At 34.9% G+C, this 19,502-nt stretch overlaps 3 protein-coding genes across 6 annotated transcripts; all 3 read left to right on the top strand.

Annotated features, from left to right (window-relative positions):
* The first annotated feature begins 694 nt into the window (after positions 1-694).
* Positions 695-6,763, top strand: LOC139897264 (conserved oligomeric Golgi complex subunit 4-like). Of its 2 annotated transcripts, XM_071879959.1 has the most exons (3): positions 695-788; positions 1,440-3,102; positions 5,966-6,763. In XM_071879959.1, the coding sequence occupies exons 2-3, from the start codon at positions 1,516-1,518 to the stop codon at positions 6,593-6,595; spliced, it is 2,217 nt and encodes a 738-aa protein (XP_071736060.1). In that variant the 5' UTR covers positions 695-788; positions 1,440-1,515; the 3' UTR covers positions 6,596-6,763. The 2 variants fall into 2 exon arrangements, with proteins under 2 accessions (XP_071736060.1, XP_071736061.1); XM_071879960.1 differs by lacking the exon at positions 695-788 and having other exon boundaries at positions 1,380-3,102.
* A 500-nt stretch (positions 6,764-7,263) lies between these two features.
* LOC139897263 (RNA pseudouridine synthase 3, mitochondrial-like) lies at positions 7,264-14,391 on the top strand. Of its 3 annotated transcripts, XM_071879958.1 has the most exons (11): positions 7,264-7,384; positions 8,118-8,196; positions 9,321-9,641; positions 10,192-10,254; positions 10,480-10,638; positions 10,807-10,854; positions 10,933-11,013; positions 11,687-11,796; positions 11,873-11,981; positions 12,520-12,678; positions 13,954-14,391. In XM_071879958.1, exons 3-11 carry the CDS (start codon positions 9,336-9,338, stop codon positions 14,314-14,316), a joined length of 1,398 nt encoding a protein of 465 aa, XP_071736059.1. In that variant the 5' UTR covers positions 7,264-7,384; positions 8,118-8,196; positions 9,321-9,335; the 3' UTR covers positions 14,317-14,391. The 3 variants fall into 3 exon arrangements, with proteins under 3 accessions (XP_071736059.1, XP_071736057.1, XP_071736058.1); XM_071879956.1 differs by lacking the exon at positions 11,873-11,981 and having other exon boundaries at positions 11,687-11,803; positions 13,954-14,390; XM_071879957.1 differs by lacking the exons at positions 7,264-7,384; positions 11,873-11,981 and adding an exon at positions 7,439-7,638 and having other exon boundaries at positions 11,687-11,803; positions 13,954-14,390.
* A 3,771-nt stretch (positions 14,392-18,162) lies between these two features.
* On the top strand, positions 18,163-19,199 carry LOC139897262 (RING-H2 finger protein ATL52-like). Its single transcript, XM_071879955.1, has one exon. The coding sequence runs from the start codon at positions 18,163-18,165 to the stop codon at positions 19,171-19,173; it is 1,011 nt and encodes a 336-aa protein (XP_071736056.1). The 3' UTR covers positions 19,174-19,199.
* The last annotated feature ends 303 nt before the right edge of the window (positions 19,200-19,502 follow it).

The following is a 19,502-nucleotide window of genomic DNA, read 5'->3' as shown; positions in this document are numbered from 1 at the left end:
AAATCCGGAGGATGGTGGGAGGTCGTTTGTTGAGGTTATCACAAGAATTTCTTGTGACCTGGATAGTTTAGTGTATCGGTTGACGGTTTGCAGTTATAAAAGTTGCAACTCCGATGAGTCTAATAACTCAGACAAGGTGAAACAAATATCTCATATTGAAAGTAAAGTAGGTGATAAGTCTTGTTTTTAATTTCGAAAGTGAATTTTCTATAAAGAAATTGGTAATTAAGATTAACAAGAAATTTATTTTTAAAGAAATCGGTCGAATCAAGAAATGATAAGAAAAATGCATTTGGAACTCAATTAGTTTAGATACATTTCATCAAATATTATCTAGCACAAAAAATAATTTAAAGTTAAAGTTGAAAAAGAACTATTTTTAAAAATAAAATGAGATAATTATTTTGTAGAAGTATTTGTACGAAAAAATACTTAGGAGTTTATTTATTCTCAACTCAATTCGTTTAGATAAATTTTATCAATTATTATTTAACATAACAAAAAAATCTAAAGTTAAAGTTGAAAAATAACTATTTTTAAAAATTAAATGATGATTATTTTGTAGCCGAATGTGCTTAGGGGGGTGATATGTACACAACATTTTTTTCTCGTGTACAACCAAAATAAATTCTTGGACCATTTTACCCTTCCCTACTTTAGAGAGTATTACGCCTCTTTATTTCCTTAAGACTAAACACTTCCCCACCCAACAATTTTCTGACGTCTTCTATTTCTTCTCCCAAAAATTATGACTACTCATCCACTCAATTAGAATAATGGATACATAGGTACCGATCTAAAGATTATTGATTCTTTAACTTTTGTTTGTATTTGTATTTTTAGTAGGTGGATACAGATTCATAGATATTGACTGTTTTAGTCATGTAGATTCGACACTATTTTTCTTTGTTAGTGTTTCATCCTTATTTATGGCTCTAATGCTCGTGTTCTATTCAAATCATCATTTCATGCTTCTAGAAAGATGTTGAGATAGTTATAGTTATAAATTACTACGAGTTCGGATTATTTTAGTTTGCTGCTGTATAATTGTGTGTTTGTTTAGTTGGTTTAGTGGCATGTATAATCCATGTATACATGAAGTCTTGAATTAATTATTATTCATCAAGGCATTTGTGATTAATGAGTTGAACTCAATTTAGTTTGCTGAGATGCTCGTAATTAAATGAGAGAAAAAAATGGATGATTTTTAGGTCGCTAGTGAAAACTCAAAGAAATAATAAGCATATAATTTAAGATATGGAGGGCTAAAACTGCTCAAATATTTATATTGGTTGTGATTGAAAAAAAAAAAAAAAAAAAAGATCCATGTAATTAAATTTTACTCCGTACTATTTATTTTCAACTTTGATTACTCTATTTCCAACAATTAATTAATTAACGTTCATATATCCATCTCCCCCGAATCTACAATATTTCAGGGAAACTAGGGATTCCAGATTTCCGATCTATAATCTCCGGAGAGGCAAAGTCCTCAATTAACTTCAACAGCTGACTATGACGTCATCACCCTCGCCGATTGAAGATGAAGAATCATTCAGCAACACATCATCTATCAAATTCGGTACACCAGAAGCCTTAGAACACGTTCAAACCCTAACCGACGTCGGAGCAATGACACGTCTTCTTCACGAATGCATTGCGTATCAACGTAACCTAGATCTACAGCTCGAAAACATCTTATCACTCCGTCCAGATCTCGATAAACATCTCAATTTCCTACAGAAATCATCGGACGTATTAGAAATTGTGAAAGCGGAATCAGATCACATGTTATCGAATGTCAATTCGACGTGTATTCTCGCTGATCAGGTATCTGGTAAGGTTCGAGAACTCGATTTAGCTCAATCTCGTGTTAATGATACTTTACAGCGTATTGATGCGATTGTTGAGAGGTCTAATTGTATTGATGGTGTACAAAAGGCTTTAGAGAGTGAAGATTTTGAATCTGCTGCTAATTATGTTAAAACATTTCTTGAAATTGATGGTATATATAAGGATTCTGGTTCGGATCAGAGAGAGATGTTGTTTAGTGCTAAGAAACAGCTGGAATCGATTGTTAGACGGAGGTTATCGACTGCTGTGGATCAGCGAGATCATGCTACGGTTTTAAGGTTTATTAAACTTTATTCGCCGTTAGCTTTAGAGGAAGAAGGATTGCAGGCGTATGTTAGTTATTTAAAGAAGGTGATATCGGTTAGATCTAAAGTTGAGTATGAGCAATTGGTGGAGCTCATCGAGCAGAATCGGAACTCGGTTAATTTTGTTGCTTGTTTGACTAATTTGTTTAAGGATATTGTGATGGCAATTGAACAAAATGTAGAGATATTGAGCAGTTTGTGTGGAGAAGATGGGATTGTGTATGCAATTTGTGAGCTTCAAGAGGAGTGTGACTCTAGGGGTTCGTCGATCTTGAAAAAGTATATGGAGTTTCGTAAGTTGTCAAAATTAACATCCGAAATCAATTCATACAAGAGTGATTTAATTTCTGGTGGGGAAGAAGAAGGGCCAGATCCAAGGGAAATCGAGTTGTTTCTTGAAGAAATTTTGTCACTCACGCAGCTTGGTGAGGATTATACTGAGTATATGGTTTCAAAGATAAAGGGGTTAAGGGGAATCGATCCAGAAGTAACTCCCCGAGCCACTAAAGCTTTTAGGAGCGGGAATTTTAGCAAAGTTGTTCAAGACATTACTAGTTATTATGTGATCTTGGAGGGATTCTTCATGGTTGAAAATGTTAGGAAGGCAATTAAGATTGATGAGCATGTACCGGACAGCCTCACAACCTCAATGGTTGATGATGTGTTTTATGTTCTTCAAAGTTGCTGTCGTAGGTCGATATCCACATCCAACATTAATTCAGTTATTGCAGCTTTGAGCAGTGCTGTAAGTTTGCTCGGTGGCGAGTATAATGATGCTTTGCTTCATAAAATGAGGGAGCCAAACCTTGGAGGGAAGTTGTTTTTGGGTGGTGTTGGAGTGCAGAAGACAGGAACTGATATTGCTACTGCCTTGAATAACATGGATGTTAGCAGTGAGTATGCCCTGAAACTACGACATGAGATTGAAGAGCAATGTGCTAATGTGAGTATTCATCATCCAAAACTATATGCTTACTTCCTCTTTTCATGTTTATACTAAAATTTACACTAAATTTTCTCCTTTTAATGTCCCAAAACAGAACTCTCTGAAAGTAGAACTTTTGGTTTGGAACCTAGTGGTTGAAGTTTTAGTGTACTAAGTAGTAAGTAGGTCCTAAGTTTGTCTATAGTCTTAGAGCACTTCTGTCGTATATGTATTATGTTCTAATGTAGTCTTGATGTTGAGAATGTACACCATTAGAGATAATGCCTCTCATAATCAGGTAAATTAAAATATCAGATTTTGAATGCCAGTCCAAGGTCTTTATGTATGTGAACAAAAGGATGAACTTTACATAGTACATACTTACATTGGGTCCCGATACTAAGCTAGCTACTGAACATTTTATATTATCAATTATTCACACTTAAATGTCCCTCTCCCAATCACTTTACTGATTATAATACTTATATGGAACTTGTTCCTAGTGCAAACTACTTATATACCTTTCATTATGCCATTAGTTTGAGCTGACACTACTGAATTTTGATGTTGAATTTTCGTGGTGTTTAATTTATTATCAAACTTAAGTTAGATGTGCTGTACTTCAACCAAAAAGTGACTAATACAATGTTGTTGCATTCAACGTCAGCCATAGTTAATAGATTGATATCTGTTAGCTCTCATCATTTGTCAAAACTATACCTATCTAGCTTCATGTTTGCCTGGAGCATGACAAAATTACTTAATCAGTTCCTTGAACATGAAGTGTTGTATCATTTTCTTTCGTATTGTAAACTATAAAGTTCTGCGTTCTGTTCTTATAAACTTTCTTTAGCGTTATCATTGGTGTCTGCAGCATTTTTACTCATTATATTGTTGATTTACGAGACGTCACGTAAGTGAAAACTAATAGACCCAGATCATCAGATCGAGATTTAGAAGAGATGAGGCAGATTGAGAGGAGGAACGAGTTGGGCGATCTTAATAGTTTCCAATGATATCTTATTTGTTTTAGTTTTCAACTGGGATCATAATCTGTCTGTGTCTATTAAACAAGGTTTTGAAACCTTAAACCTCTGAAAAAGGAAACAAGCATGCCGAATTTAGAAATCATTTTTACTTGGCCTGACTTCAAAGGATATATAGTCGTAATGTAAAAAGAGAATAATGTTTATCTGGCATCAGATAATAAGATACATCATTTTTAGTTCTTAAAAAAAAAAAGATACATCACCTTCAGCGAACCCATTTTGCCAAGGAATTCCCTCTTTTAAGATTTGTTGCTAAATCATTTTTTTTCCATTTCTGCTTAATACAGTTTCACTTTACTCATCATTGCTCAGAAACTGAGTCAGTGTTCTGTGTCTTTATTATGTTTAAGAACCGGACAACATTGTGTGAACCTGACAATAAATAATGGTTTTACATCTCTCCTTTAGGGTGACATAGTTCAATAGATCTATATTATTATCTGATGTCATATGTTGAAGGAGAGCTGGCAAATGGTCAGGTGGAGCAGACCTTGCACATGAGGATATTGGAGAACATGTTGCCGATCAAAAGATCATAAACTTATCAAAAAGGTGTAAGATCGTGTATGGGATTAGGTACTAAGTTGGCTTTTGAGGGTCTTATTTAGAGGAGGGGAATTGGATGACAATTGGATAACCCGTCAAAACATGCCTTTTAAAATACGGGCCCAACTAGTTCAATCAACAACCGAGTCTAGTGGGTCGTTGTTTCCTTTACATCCTTTTCTCACTTGAGTATTAGTAACCAATATATTTAGCTTAACTTTGAGGTTTATAATTTATTTGTACTGAAGATATTATATTTTCAGCTCAAAAGTCATCTTTCCCAAAGATAACACTGAACATTATTTTTTATTTATCATAAATCACAGAAGAGGGAAATATTATATATTACAAGGAGGATGCCTGGCTTATCTAGCACGGTGTGGGGCTGTGAGAACATGAATTGTTTTCCTGTTTACCTTCTGTTCCTTAATACTCTCATGTAGTTTCTCTTGTAAAGATAAGGATATCAGCTGCTGAATGCTAGAAACTTGTTTACAGGTTTTGTGCCTTTAATGAGTTCAAACTGCTAACTCTTGCATTATGGTTAATTGGTTTGTCTGTGGTACACGTCCATTTTTAGTTACAGAAAATAAGGCTACCTGGGGAGGTTTAGTGGTTGGGGCTCTGACTAGATGTCTCAGGTTCAAACCCCGAAAGTATATCTTGGGGTGGCTAGGTAAAGGGTCGGAATGGTCTTGGGATACTCGTATAGGCCACGTACATCTAAATATTAAATACTCCCCTTTGTCGGGTAGGCTGGACATAAAAAACCTGACCGTTTTCTACCCTTTCTTTGGTCACCCCAAAAGTTTGAACATGATACCTCTTGATAATATGAGGACCCAACCAGTAGGCTTTATCTTGGGATGGGTATGGTACACATGTAATATCAACTTCTAATTACATATGCATTTGAACTTGTCAATACATTTACTTTATCTTAACTTATTTAGCTGTTTGTATCGTCGATCCTTATGTCTTTAGGTATCCTTATGTTACAGAATATTGTGTATAAAGTGTATATATGGTGACACTTTTTATTATTTCTATTTTCCAGTCTTTAAGTTTAGGCAGTTTATTGTTTACACACACACACATACTTTGGATGACGTGACAATATTGACCTATTTCCTTTAGACCCATATATTTTATCGTAATTGTTTGACCCATTAGGGTCAAAACATAACCAAGATCGGCCCATTACGTGCACCAATTTTATCCTTGTTAAACTAGTTTTAAGGAAGCTTGATTATTAAAAAGTCACTTAACAATATTGGTTTCATCAGGTATTTCCTGCTCCAGCTGATAGAGAAAGAATCAAGTCATGTCTATCTGAGTTGGTAGAGATGAGCAACGGCTTCAAGAAAGCCTTAGTTGCTGGATTGGAGCAGCTCGTAGGTACCGTTACACACCGAATCCGACCCGTCTTAGACAATGTAGCAACCGTCGGTTATGAGCTCTCAGAAACAGAATATGCAGAAAACGAGGTAAACGACCCGTGGGTCCAGAGACTTCTTCATGCCGTCGAGACTAACACAAGTTGGCTCCAGCCTTTAATGACTGGCAACAACTACGACTCGTTTATTCATTTGGTGATTGACTTTATTGTTAAAAGGCTTGAAGTTATTATGATGCAAAAAAGATTTAGTCAACTTGGAGGTCTGCAACTGGACCGAGACGTGAGGACCCTCGTTAGCCATTTCTCTGGTATGACACAACGGACTGTTAGGGATAAGTTTGCGCGGTTAACCCAAATGGCGACAATTTTAAATTTGGAAAAGGTTTCTGAAATTTTGGACTTTTGGGGTGAAAATTCAGGACCCATGACATGGAGACTGACTCCAGCTGAGGTGAGGAGGGTTTTGGGTATGAGAGTTGATTTCAAACCGGAGGCCATTGCCGCTCTAAAGTTGTGATTACGGGTTTCTAAGATATTTGATTCAGTTTGTAACAGTGGATACCTTTTTATATCTTGTTATATTTGTAACTTGGCTCATTATTTTTTGTTAAAAAGTGGAATCTCTTTATAGAGTCGATTAAAAAAGTATGATATGTAGGTCAGCAGTATTATATTAACTGCTTATTACTTATTTTTATTTGGTAAATTGCGAAGGTTTTTCAAGTTCCGGCTAGGGGGAGAATGAATTTTTTTTCAGCGACGCAAAATGTTACGGAGTACAAATTTAGACTCATTCTGAAAAATGATGATTGTAGAAGGAAGCATTTTATAATACGTATTTTTGATACGGAGTGTTATCAATATATATCAATCAATATCAAAATCAAATAGTATAACACAAAACTCGATATCCAAATTTTAGTAAAAAGCTTTTTTAGCCCTTAAGGTTTTTTTACTCCACAAATACAAATAATTTTGACTCAAGTTTTGCTCGACTTTCGATCAAAAGTCAAATGCTGAAGTCGTCGCCGAACACAACAATCTCCATTTGTTCCATATTTACCCTTATACTTTGACTTATTAACAATTTGGTCAGCTTCTTCAGCTCATTTGCAACTGACACAGATAACAGAACATTCCTGAATGTGACTGATTGAAATTATCCATACACCAATAAATATGCTTTGCTTTAGAGAGTTGTATAGTACAACACTGTGTTGCATATTTAGTGGTGTATGGATAATTTTGGTGGTGTACGAATCAGCACCCTTCCTGAATTAGTAGGTATCAGATGCTACCATCTTCGGTTAGTTCAAGTTTCTATTTACTGTATTGAACGTCACGTAGATGCCTACAATTTTTGGTCTCAATATGTGCTCTTCAAACATTATGCCCACCAACTGTTTGATGAAATGCCTTTGAACACAAATTCGCTCTATATTGGCTTATTATGTTGAAAAAGACTCATTCTATCGTATCATCATGATCAGAATGTTATTGTAACTACCTATGTGTGGTTATCTAACTAATACATGGATTATGTAATCGCATTTAACTAGGGTAATTTGTATTTGAAGTTTTATTTATATATATTTAGTCAGAATTTTTAGTGGTCAATCTATATGTATCTGATAGCTATGTCATTTACTAGTAAAGAAACAAATAGGGTATGTTCATATATAATCATTATACCTGACATCGCGTTGCGGGGCAGTGGGGAGGGGTTTTTTACCGCCCATAAAAGCAAATTCGCTCGGATTGGGCCGGGTTTTCTCATAGGCAGCAGTTGGGGGCGGGTTATGCAACTACGGGAAGATGAACGCGTCGGTGATTTAGTCCCCTGGGTGATCCCGTCCCCTGGGTGATCCCGAACCGCTGTTCAAAAATAAAAATAAAAAAAACAACATTTACATCCGATCTCCAATATTATAGATCTGCGTTAAGGCTTCTAAAAGTCCAAATAGTTAAGGTCAGGAGTAGATCTCTCGAAGTTTATGGACTTAAGTCATGTATTTAAAGTTCTGTTACTGCACTTTCAGGTACAATTGAAGCTCCATATGAAGCCAGCAGTTAACAGAAAGTGGGAAGATTGATTTTGAACAGTGTCCATGTTGTGAGGTTTGAATTTGCTGATACTATATTATTTGTGATGGTTTCGCATAATCACATTTTTGCCAACGTACAAAGTCTTTAATGATCACTCATAAAGTAATTCAAATACACTTCTTTTTAACCTGATTTCCGTTACCAAGAGAGACCTTGGACATACCTCGACTCTCTGGTCTATTGTATCGCGTCAGAGTTTTATCATCAATTCTTCATACAGATTAATCATGCGCATACCCGCATAGTTGCGCGCTATGCGCATGCAAACCCTACATCTGCGCACTAAACACAATAGTAGACATGCGCCTATTTCGTTGATACAACGCATAAAGGTATAGCCGCACATTCTTTGCACCTATACCATTGGATGCGGTCTTTTGACTGCGTCTTCTGTTTACCTTGTTGACCAAGGAAATGATAAGATCAGTCCATGATTCGGTTTCCTTAATTAACGCTAGTTAGTAATGGGAAGGATTACATCCATTAAGGGATAGGATCCTACTGAAACCCTAATTGCTAGCTTATAAGTACATGGCTCTAAAACCCTAAGAGATACACATTACGTTCACGTAACAAAGGCATACATCGTCAGAAGAATAGGCATTCTTACGACTACCACATTCATTCAAGGCTTTCAGCCATGAGCAGTAAACCCTTCATTTCTTTTGGCCACTTGACCTCGTATGCTAGGTCATTGGTGGACTTACATTTGGCCACCCTGCCGAAATCTTTACGATTCCGGTACGGGTTATCCACGACGTACGTCGGAGGTTCGAATCCTGTGTGTCCTTAAACCCCACTATTGCACTCATGTGTAGGTTCGCCATAATCCCGTGAAAATATGCTTGATCACAGATATATAAAAATGATAATACAACTGTGAAATGACACAATTTTATTTTATTTTTCTTATTTTTCAATATATATTCTTAAATATATTCTTGCGTATTTAAGAAAAATACCAGCTTTTATCCTTCCTATGAGATAATTTATCTGATAATCTTAAAGCGAGAGGAGGTTATATCTGGATTTTATACCATCCTACTGCTTCGTATGTGGACTGATTATCTCAAGTAGTAGGTATTTTTTGGTCAATATCGCTAGTGTTAATTATTATTTCACTGCTCTATATTCAGGCAGTATGTGCTACAATGTGGCTGAACATCACACGTCATCAATGCATGTCTTTTACTGTGAGGTACTTCTCCAGAGTGTCTCCTCCACAACCTAAGTGCGATGAAACCGTTTTGCGTGTTTCTAACAACATAACTTATTTGGGTTGCCCTAAAGCTGGCCACAAACCTCGACAAGTTTTATCATTGCCCCAGTTCCCACCTCATCCTCTACCTGGAAAGAATGTTAATCACAGTTCTCATACTACCGCTATTAGTTGGATGAAGTATTACTTTGCTGATGTGGAGGGTTCTGTGATCCAGTCACACTTTAACAAGGGACTTGTGAGTACATTACCCTTTTGAACATCTAGTAACAAACTATGTTTTATGCTATTGAGATGATAAAGGCCGTTGTTGTAAAAGTCGGCCGACGCGTCGGTTTGGGGACTAGTCCTTCCTGTTTCACCCCAAAACGCCTTAAAAATCGGTCAACGCTAAAAAATCGGGTCAAAATGAGTCAGCCCTGAGTTGGTCAAAATGGGTTAAAGTCTAAATTGGTCAAAGTTAGGTCAAGATTCTAATTTCTAAAATTTTTAAAAATTAGATTTTGTGCCCTATATCTGTGTTTGAACTATTTATTTTTATGTTTTGATATATTTATGTGTAATATGTATACTTCGAATTTATTTATTATTATTAAAAGTCAACGTTCGTCAACGCGTGACTCGTCCCTGACTCGATCGACTCGTTTCTCAAAGGTCCTTACCAATTCGTTCCCACTCGTGACGTTTACAACCTTGATAAAGAGCATCCTATGAAATGTTGTCATAGATTTAAATGTTTGGGTTTAATGTTATATTTAATACAGTATTTAATATTTATTTATTTCCAGGTGAAAATGGAGTGTTGTGATACTGATGAAGGAAAGCAAGCACACACAAAACTTGTGAAAAAGGTAGAGCCTATTCAATATGCTATTCAATTTGAAACTTAATTTACTGCAGAATTCAACAGCAGTGCATGATTAAAATGTACCATGTGAATAGCTGTTCCAAATCATGTAAAATTGGTGATCTTTTGCAGAAGATTTTAGATATTTGTCTTCGTTTCAATATCGTTTTCGCTCCGGTTTATATATTTCTTTTTATGTCTGATCTGACATTCCTTCATTAATATACAGATCAAACATAATGAGGTTATGAAGACAGGGTCCACAATTCATGTACCCGTATCTGTTGCCGAATCTAAAATCTCCAAGAGATTTGATACTATACCAAGTGCATCTTTATGTCCAAACGCAGACGAAATACAATATTTGCAAAGACTTGTCATGTACAAGGTATACTTATACCTTTCATACAATCATACCTTTATGTTATCTGCATATAATATGAGGGTTTTGTTTTTTATACGTGAATTGTAGCATTTGTGACATTTGTTAGGATGTGATTTTTGTAGTTTTATACAGTACATGTTTTTCATTGATCACTTTATTCTGAAAATTTAGGATTCTGTTCTACTTGTTCTTAACAAGCCGCCAAAGGTGCCGGTAAAGGTTAGTAATTTAGCTCAAACTTTATATTTTCAGGCCATTTTATGCTATTTTCCCTTATACTTCGCATCTATGATTTAGGGGAATATGGCTGTCCATAACAGTATGGATGCGATGGCAGCTGCTGCATTATGCTATGATTACGACGAGGCTCCTAAACTGGTATTTATCTCTAATTGGTTACTAGTCCACTCTTCATCACTAAAATGTGCAATTTCTGGTAGTGCTATAAATTTATGGCTAATGGTTTTCTAGACCTGTACCTAAAAGTGACCAGGGGCAGAACCAGATAGAAGCTAGCGGTAGCCCTAGCCACGGGTCCATTTGACATTTGAAGCGCTTTTTTATATAAAAACTGATTTTTATTGTTACTGCTACAGGTCAAAACAAATTGTGCTACCAATTCAATAAATAATTAGCCCACTTTTTATGTTATAGTAATTGAAAAACTAGAATTATGATATATATTTGTGATGATATCGTACATGTTCATAATTAATGTTATTTATTTAATTCCATAAAAAAAACCTTGATATGGGTCACTTCAACTTTTGGGTCCGCCGCTGCAAGTGACCATTTTGACCTGAATCTCTTTGGTCTTTTACTCAACCAACCTGTTCTATCACCTCTATAATTATTTTCAGTACATTTGTTATTTTATAAAAGTGAAAAAGAAATGGACAACAAGATGTTGGCAGGTCCACTACCCAATTCATTACTCAATATTGACTTGTTTTCGACCCACCCAATATGGTCTGTTAGGCGACTCACCAGTTCTTGCATATCTTCAAAACCCTCCCTTTTTCCTTTAATAAAGTATGTGACTGCTATGTAGGTTCATCGTCTTGATAGAGAAAGCAGCGGGATTATTCTAATGGGCAGATCAAAAGAGAGCATTTCTCATCTTCATTGGTTGTTTAGTGACGTCAACAGAACAAAGTCCTCACTAAAGGTACACATCAACTTTTAGGCAGGCTACTATTGACGTATGATCCTAATGTCATTATTCATTCACAAAAATCAGTAAAGGAATGAATGATTCGGTCGAAACTACATATCAGAAGTATTGGGCGCTGGTCATCGGTACCCCTAAGGAAAAGGAGGGCTTAATATGTGCCCCTCTCAGTAAGGTTTATTTGTTCGTCTTTAATCCTTATATCACCAATATGAAGAAAAAAAAGACATAATTGATAGTCCCTGTTGTTTATTTGAATTTTCCTGATATATTCCCAAACCTGTTATTCACATTGGTAGTCCTCTTAGTTTACAATTTTAACACAGATCCCTATGTCAAACGGTCGTTAAATATTTCCGTTAACTTCAGTCGCACATGAGGGTATTTTTTTGCCTCTCCTTTGATAAACTTCATCTTAATTCTTGTCATCATCCTTACAATGCTTCATACTAAACCAAAACATATCTGCAGACCAAAACATACCTGAAAATCAAAAAGACGAAACTACCCTCAAGTTCCTAGCATATGACAGAAGTTAACGGAAATACTTAACAACCGTCAGATGCAGGGACTATCCACGCAAAAATTGTAAACCTCGAGTACTATCAATGCAGTTTTGGGACTATATCAGCAAATTTAGATAAACCACATGGACTATCAACGTAATTATGTCAAAAGAAAACAACATATGAAGTGTTTCTTCTTGGTTACAGGTTCTCCTTAACGGCGGGAAAGCTGAAAGGGTAATGTTGGCTCATGGTTCTGGTTTAGAAAGTTCCCAAGAGGCCGTCATTGAATATCGAGTCCTTGGTCCTACAATTAGTGGTTGTTCTTGGCTAGAGCTGCGTCCACTTACAAATCATAAGCATCAGGTATGAACCATGTTGCCGCTCTTTTCATATGCGTTATGAATATGATTCCATTTATTCGAATAATCATAATCACATAATAAGTTTTAGATGTTGTAGAAAATGCTGATTGGATGTGAATGTGCTTATTTTTTTTCAAGTTGTATAATCAAATTATCAAATGATTGATTGCTTTAGGTATATAGATTAGAGAGGTAAGTGTATCATACCCTTAGTTAATCTGTTTGTTGCTGCTAGTATTAAATTCATTACCCAAAACTGATTATGCGATATAATCAGATAATTAAATGCTTCAGTGTTTTAACAAAGAAGAGATGTTCTATGAATATAGGTCCCTTCACTATCGTAAAAAACCCCGATTACTCCCGATTACTCCCGATTACTCCTTTTTGAAAAAAGACCGATCCAATTTTTCAAAAATTGTTTAATTAAACGATAATAATTCAAAATCGGATTTTTTGATCCGATTTTGGATTTTATTCTTTTGATGTATAAAAAGTTCAATCCGATTTATCCTCAAGTTGCTGATTACTCCCTCCAAAGTCCCTCCCCGAGTTGCGAGTTTTGCACCTTTGGGTCCCTTAATTTGGTTTATAAGAATGGTGTATAGGTATTTTCTGACTCATTAATAATAAGATATTCACTACTAGGGGTGTAAACGAGCCGAGCCGAGCCGAGCCCGAGCTCGACTAGGCCCGAGCTCAGCTCGTTTGGAATTCACAAAGCTCGAACTCGAGCTCGGCTTGGTTCGAGCCTGGTATCTTAAGCTCGAGTTCGGATCGAGCTCGACTAATTTATTACGTAATATTTTTTTGTTAATAATTTTTTATTTAATAATATTATTGTTTTTGTATATTTTTTATTTACATATAATAGGACTTAGTATTAGTATTTTAACTCTACAAAAATTATAACAGTTATTATGCAATTATATTATTATATAATGGTAATTTAGTGTATATAAATAAAAAACTCGTTTAGGCTCGCGAGCCTGTTCGAGCTCGAGACATGAAGCTCAAGCTTGGGCTCGTTTACTAAACGATCTTTATAATATGTTCAAACTCTGGCCCTAGCTCCTTTAGGCTCGGCTCGAAGCGAGTTTTTAACGAGTCGAGCTCGAGTAGCTCGCGAGAGTATCTCGGCTCATTTACACCCCTAGATATGCCGTTGGCCGAATTTGTTAAGCAAAACATTAGAAACTGATTATTAATAATGAGTTTCATAACACAAACTCAAAGACCCTCTAGGTCTAATTTTGATTTACCTCACATCTATTAGATCCGGGTGCACTGTGCTGAAGCTCTTGGTACGCCATTAGTCGGCGACTACAAGTACGGTTGGTTTGTGCATAGCAGATGGAAGCAAATGCCGAGAACCGATTATGAGCCGACAACCGGGGAACCCTACAAGATGAGACGGCCCGAAGGTTTAGATGTTCAAAAAGGAAGCGTATTATCAAAAGTTCCTTTGCTACATTTGCATTGTAGGGAGCTTGTAATACCTAATGTTGCTAAGCATCTTGAGGTCCACAAAACAACAAATTCTAAAAAAAATTTGAAGCCAGATGTGCTTAGATTTGTGGCATCAATGCCTTCACACATGAAGATTAGTTGGAATCTCATGTCATCTTACTTGGTTTAACTTTTTATTATGTTTAAAATGTGACTTTTGACCTTAAATATTGAGTATATTGAAACTAATTAATAAGTATCTTTATGATTTGTTAAAATGTAACATTAACGAACATTTTCGAGTTCCTGTCATTTACGGCTCTATTGAGTCGGCAACAATCGTCGATTTTTTGGCGATTTGACTAACTCTTAGAGTCTAAATTAAATTTCAGGCAGGATTTAAACCCATGAAAATTTGATTCTACTATTTTCACGGCGTATATTATTATTTTTATTTTTTTTAAAAAAAATTTTCCTACGTAAAGGCCGGAGGTCCTCTCGGAAGCAATCTCTTTATCCGTCGAATAAAGAGAGGGATGACTTTCTCTACTCTTGAGAGTATTTCACTCCGGGTGGAGAAATGACTTGTCTTTATTCTCGGATAGGGGAAGGATTGTCTACATCTTACCTTCTCCATACCCCACTTATGTGGTATTGAGTTTTGTTTTTGTTGTTGTTGTTGTTGTTGTTGTTGTTGTTAGAAGTTCCTGTCATATGGTTGCTTATACTTACTATAGTCACTTAGCATCTTAGAAAATTACAAATATATCTGTAATTATTCCACCAATATAATGAAATGAATTTAAATGACTTTCTTTACTATCTCCGTATGTCTATGCAGATCTTTAGACATGTGTTATGACTTTATAGATATATTTATTAATGTTTTTGTTAATTATAATATAATAGTATGTGTACATGTATGAGTGAATATGACACTTCCAACTGAAAAGTAGTATTTATGTTACTTCTTGAGGGAGGTTTTGCATATGCTTGAAGCGTACCTGTCATGCTTCATGCTTACTCTTTAATAGCAGTTTTGATCATCTTTTCTTGAGCTAATCATGAAATTAAATTAAACTAATTATTAAATAAACGAGAAATATACTTCTATATTTCATTAATTTAAAGATCATTAGATCAATGCATTATATCAATACAAGGCAATTGTTGCAGCTTGTATATTGTCGTCTAGTTTCTTATTTTGTAAATTTAAAGTGAACTTTATTTATGCTTAGAAGTATTCCATCTTTACAAGCAATACACTAACTAAATTAAGTTAAAATCAAAGAGCCTTTGATCTACGGTAATGTTAGGATCCCATCAACTAGTAAGTTGTGGGTTCAAGTATTGTAATATATAGATAATTATTATAGATATTAAATATATTATATTGTATCTTTGTGAATTTTACATACTCTTTGAGGTATATTATATTGTCCTGTACATAACAATAAAATTAAGAAAGAAAATTACGCATTTGTGTTAGAAATTTAACAACTTTTATTACTCCATAGTATATAATTAACGGGAGTTGTAACCGCAAGTCTTTGATGCCGTGGTGACTTGCTCTCCCATAAGGGAGGTCGGGGTTTGAGTCCCATGTGCTGCAAAAATATTTTTCTTTTGGTTACACTGGCTTCAGTGGTTTTCGGATGTTTATACGTTTGAGGCTCGCTCGAGAGGGTTTTACCACGCGCGATGTGTATGACTGTAATTGTTCGTCTAGAAAATGATTGGGTGGTTGGGTTTCGATATCGGGTTCGGACCCCGTCAGGAACTCTTAACCTCCGTTAAAAAAAATAACTAATGGGAGTTGTCTCCATCTAGCCACTTAATCTACTTTTGTATTTAGCTACATTTTGTAAGTTACCGAGTCTTATCCTTAAATAAATACTACCAAAATCTAGCTACTTAATCTACTTTTGTATTTAGCTACATTTTGTAAGTTACCGAGTCTTATCCTTAAATAAATACTACCAAAATAATAATAAAATTTGATTATCTATAGTTTCTATTAAAATCCTATAATGATGATGTCATTATTAGGTTAATTCATTTTTTAAGAAAAAATCAAAACGAAAAAGAAAAAAATCTAAGCTCTTAAGGTGACGTCATTAATTTAATTAATGACTAATTAAATTAAATCTACTTATTTATTTATTTCATTTTTTCGGGAAAAAATTCACTCTCATTAATTATTATTATATTATTATTCAAATTCAAATATGAGTTATCTTTACGAGATTAATTACGTTATATATGTATGCGAAATACACGTCTTAATAAAAGGTTCTAATAAAGACTTTTATGACAAGTAAAATAGTAATTGTGATGAAAATTGGAAGATGATGGTGAGGGAATAAATGTGGTTCATTGATTCCGACCAAGTTAATTACATCAATGTGTTTGTAAAAATAACGAGAAGTTTCTTAGTCGGAATCCATCGGGTCATTAAACGAAATGACTTTAGCGTTTAAATTCACTTAATACCTAAAATATATTATTAAACTATTTTCATTTAAACAAACCCGTGGTTGCACGTGTCATTTGTTATGATAATATTGTTTCATGGTTTTTTAGAATGTTTTATATTTTACCATCTAAAAGGTCAATGGAGATAGTGACCATCTCATAAAAAAGGTTCCGGCCGGATTTATAAGTTTTAGAATGTTCAACATTAATTTTATTATATATATTTATTATAATAATTTATTTATAATTATATTTATTTGATTTGATTTGGATTTGAATTGGAATAATAACTTTATACACTTACTTCCTTATGACTGAGTATTCTCTCGGGTGGGCACAACTCTTGCGCGGGCAAGAGAGTTGGTCTGGAGACGGTCAACGGTAACTTAAAAAGGTTGATCCTATGTTCTCTTTAGTTTTAGTTTCGTTTTGGTTCGTCTTTCTTGTTTATTGTATTTGTATGGGTTTGGTTTGTGCGGTTTAGGCTTTCATGTTGTTTCCTTGTTTAGCTGTTTTGATGCTTGGTTAGTTCGGTTTAGCGGGTGTGGCTCGGTTATACATAGTTATTGTTTCTCTGTAGCTTTCTAGGAGCGAGCCACGGCCCGGCCCCCGTTTTTTGTATTTCACGGTTGTTGACGTTTTTTTTTTCAAAACGTCTTCGTTTCTATATAAGTTATCTTATATTCAACAAAAAAATGAAGTATTTTCATTTCATTGATTGTACCGTTTGTATTCAGTTTTGTATTAATAAAGAAGTTTTTTTAACGGCGACTTTAAGGAATATTATTAACGTACATACAAATATTGTACAACTTAATAATTCATCATTTTAAAGTTAATATGTAATCGATATATATATACTTCATGAATGTTAATGATAGCCTTAAGGGTTGTCCAGTCTTAAAAATGGAGTAAGAATCAACTAATAATACAGTATAATGTATAAAGCTACTACAGATATATTTCATATTTTAATAACATCTATAGTAGAATATATTATTCTAAATAATTTCATTTATTTAAAAATGTTTTAACATAAAATTTAGTGAGATACATTGGCAGTCTTGACTTATTTTATTCAAAACTACAAAAAATGAAAAATAAATAACAAGGAATCAATTGATTACGTTGAATGATTTATTTTATAAGTTCATAGTCATCAAGGTTTGGTGAAACCCACATATCCATATTTTACCAAACTAAGATTAAGCCTTGCCAGAACTTGGAGGTTGAGTGATCAGCATCCAATATTTATTAAATCAACTCAACCACTCCCAACCCAACCCTTATGGGTCAACTATCTATCATTTTCGCTTAACATAAAGATAAAGTGAACCCAAAAATTTAAAGAAAAATTAAGATGATAGACCAACAAAAGATAAAGTACACCAACACAAGAATATTAGGAAACACATGAACCCTACTCCTTACTTTGCTTCCCTTCACATCTAAGACCCCTTTCTTTACTCCTCTTTATTTTTCACTTATTTGGATCTACACATGTTATTGTGGTTGTGTTAAGTTGTACTAGCTAGTTTGATCATAGATATTTTTGGTGGTCATGGGCTCTATGAGCAACCCTAGCAACACCAATTTTCCACCTTATGATGGTTACAGAGATTGTTCACAAGGCATTTGTAGCATATATTGTCCACAATGGTGCTACTTAATATTCCCACCACCGCCATCGTTCCAATCCGGCGACGATGATTCGGGCATGAATTTCTCTCCTCTCATTATTGTAGTGATTGGGATTTTAGCTAGTGCCTTCCTTTTAGTTAGCTACTACACCATCATCACCAAATATTGTAAAAGGAGAGGAAACGAATCGAATACAAATATTAATTCTTCTCAAGAATCTCAAAGCCGGAATCAATCAACAACTCATCATGACCATTTGCAACATGCAAATGGTGGACTTGATGAGTCTTTGATCAAGTCTATCGCGGTATGCAAGTACATGAAAGGTGATGGAGTGGTAGACGGGTCGGATTGTGCCGTATGTCTAAGTGAGTTTCAAGAAGGTGAAAGTTTAAGATTATTGCCAAAATGTGGTCATGCATTTCATCTTCCTTGTATTGATACATGGCTTACGTCTCATTCTAGTTGTCCATTGTGTCGATCACATGTCATGCCCGGTCTCCCAATTCCATTCCAACGACGTTCGGAATCACAAATAAGATCTACCAATTTTAATGTATCTTCTCTTTCTTTCCAAAGGAGGAATGCTCTTGTTCTTGTTGTGGAAGAGGCACCACAAGATAATCGCGTCGTCACAAGTGAGAATTTACGGGAATACCCTTTTCACGAAATGAACATGGGGATTGGAATTGGTCAAGAAGTTCAAGAAGTTAGAAGATCAACTTCATTGGGATCAATGTATTGCCAAAATCAAAATCTTTTGATAGCTGATATATTAAGAGTTGAAGAAGATCATGATGATCATGAGCGCGAAGAAGTCGGTCCATCAAAAGGAGAAAATAGTAACTACACAAAGAGAATGAACAGATCTGTTTCCACAGGGAGATTCATGTTCATAAGAAATGACAAAGGTTCCGTGATACCCAATTAAGGGCATGATTGTAATTTCACTTGTACAAAGAGAGAATCTGATTATCATGTAGATTTCATTACATTTACAGGTGGAAAGGATGCTTTAAAGACTCATTGACTAAGATATGGTATTTTTCCCGTAAGTTATAAGTTATAATTATAATATACTCCGTAATAATTAAATCAAAAAACAATTATTTATCTTCTAAATTACATTGTTTTTCTTTTAGAATAGCAAACTTAGTTTAGCCACCTATCCCACATTGTTTTCTACCAGACATAAGAATTATGACATTTTGTACTTGATATGGAGAAAAACAAGGGGAAATTGTTGTTTATGTACTTTGA

Source organism: Rutidosis leptorrhynchoides, chromosome 3 (assembly GCF_046630445.1).
Source record: "Rutidosis leptorrhynchoides isolate AG116_Rl617_1_P2 chromosome 3, CSIRO_AGI_Rlap_v1, whole genome shotgun sequence".
NCBI classification, from domain to species: domain Eukaryota; kingdom Viridiplantae; phylum Streptophyta; class Magnoliopsida; order Asterales; family Asteraceae; genus Rutidosis; species Rutidosis leptorrhynchoides.
This window is presented reverse-complemented; position numbering and strand designations above follow the sequence as displayed.

Coding starts and splice junctions, on each gene's coding strand:
- LOC139897263 (XM_071879958.1), top strand. CDS start 9,336: ATGTGGCTGAACATCACACGTCATCAATGCATGTCTTTTACTGTGAGG. Junction 11,797..11,872: donor GTCAACAGAACAAAGTCCTC/ACTAAAGGTACA, acceptor ATTCACAAAAAT/CAGTAAAGGAATGAATGATT. Junction 12,679..13,953: donor TTACAAATCATAAGCATCAG/GTATGAACCATG, acceptor CACATCTATTAG/ATCCGGGTGCACTGTGCTGA.
- LOC139897262 (XM_071879955.1), top strand. CDS start 18,163: ATGGGCTCTATGAGCAACCCTAGCAACACCAATTTTCCACCTTATGAT.
- LOC139897264 (XM_071879959.1), top strand. CDS start 1,516: ATGACGTCATCACCCTCGCCGATTGAAGATGAAGAATCATTCAGCAAC. Junction 3,103..5,965: donor TTGAAGAGCAATGTGCTAAT/GTGAGTATTCAT, acceptor TGGTTTCATCAG/GTATTTCCTGCTCCAGCTGA.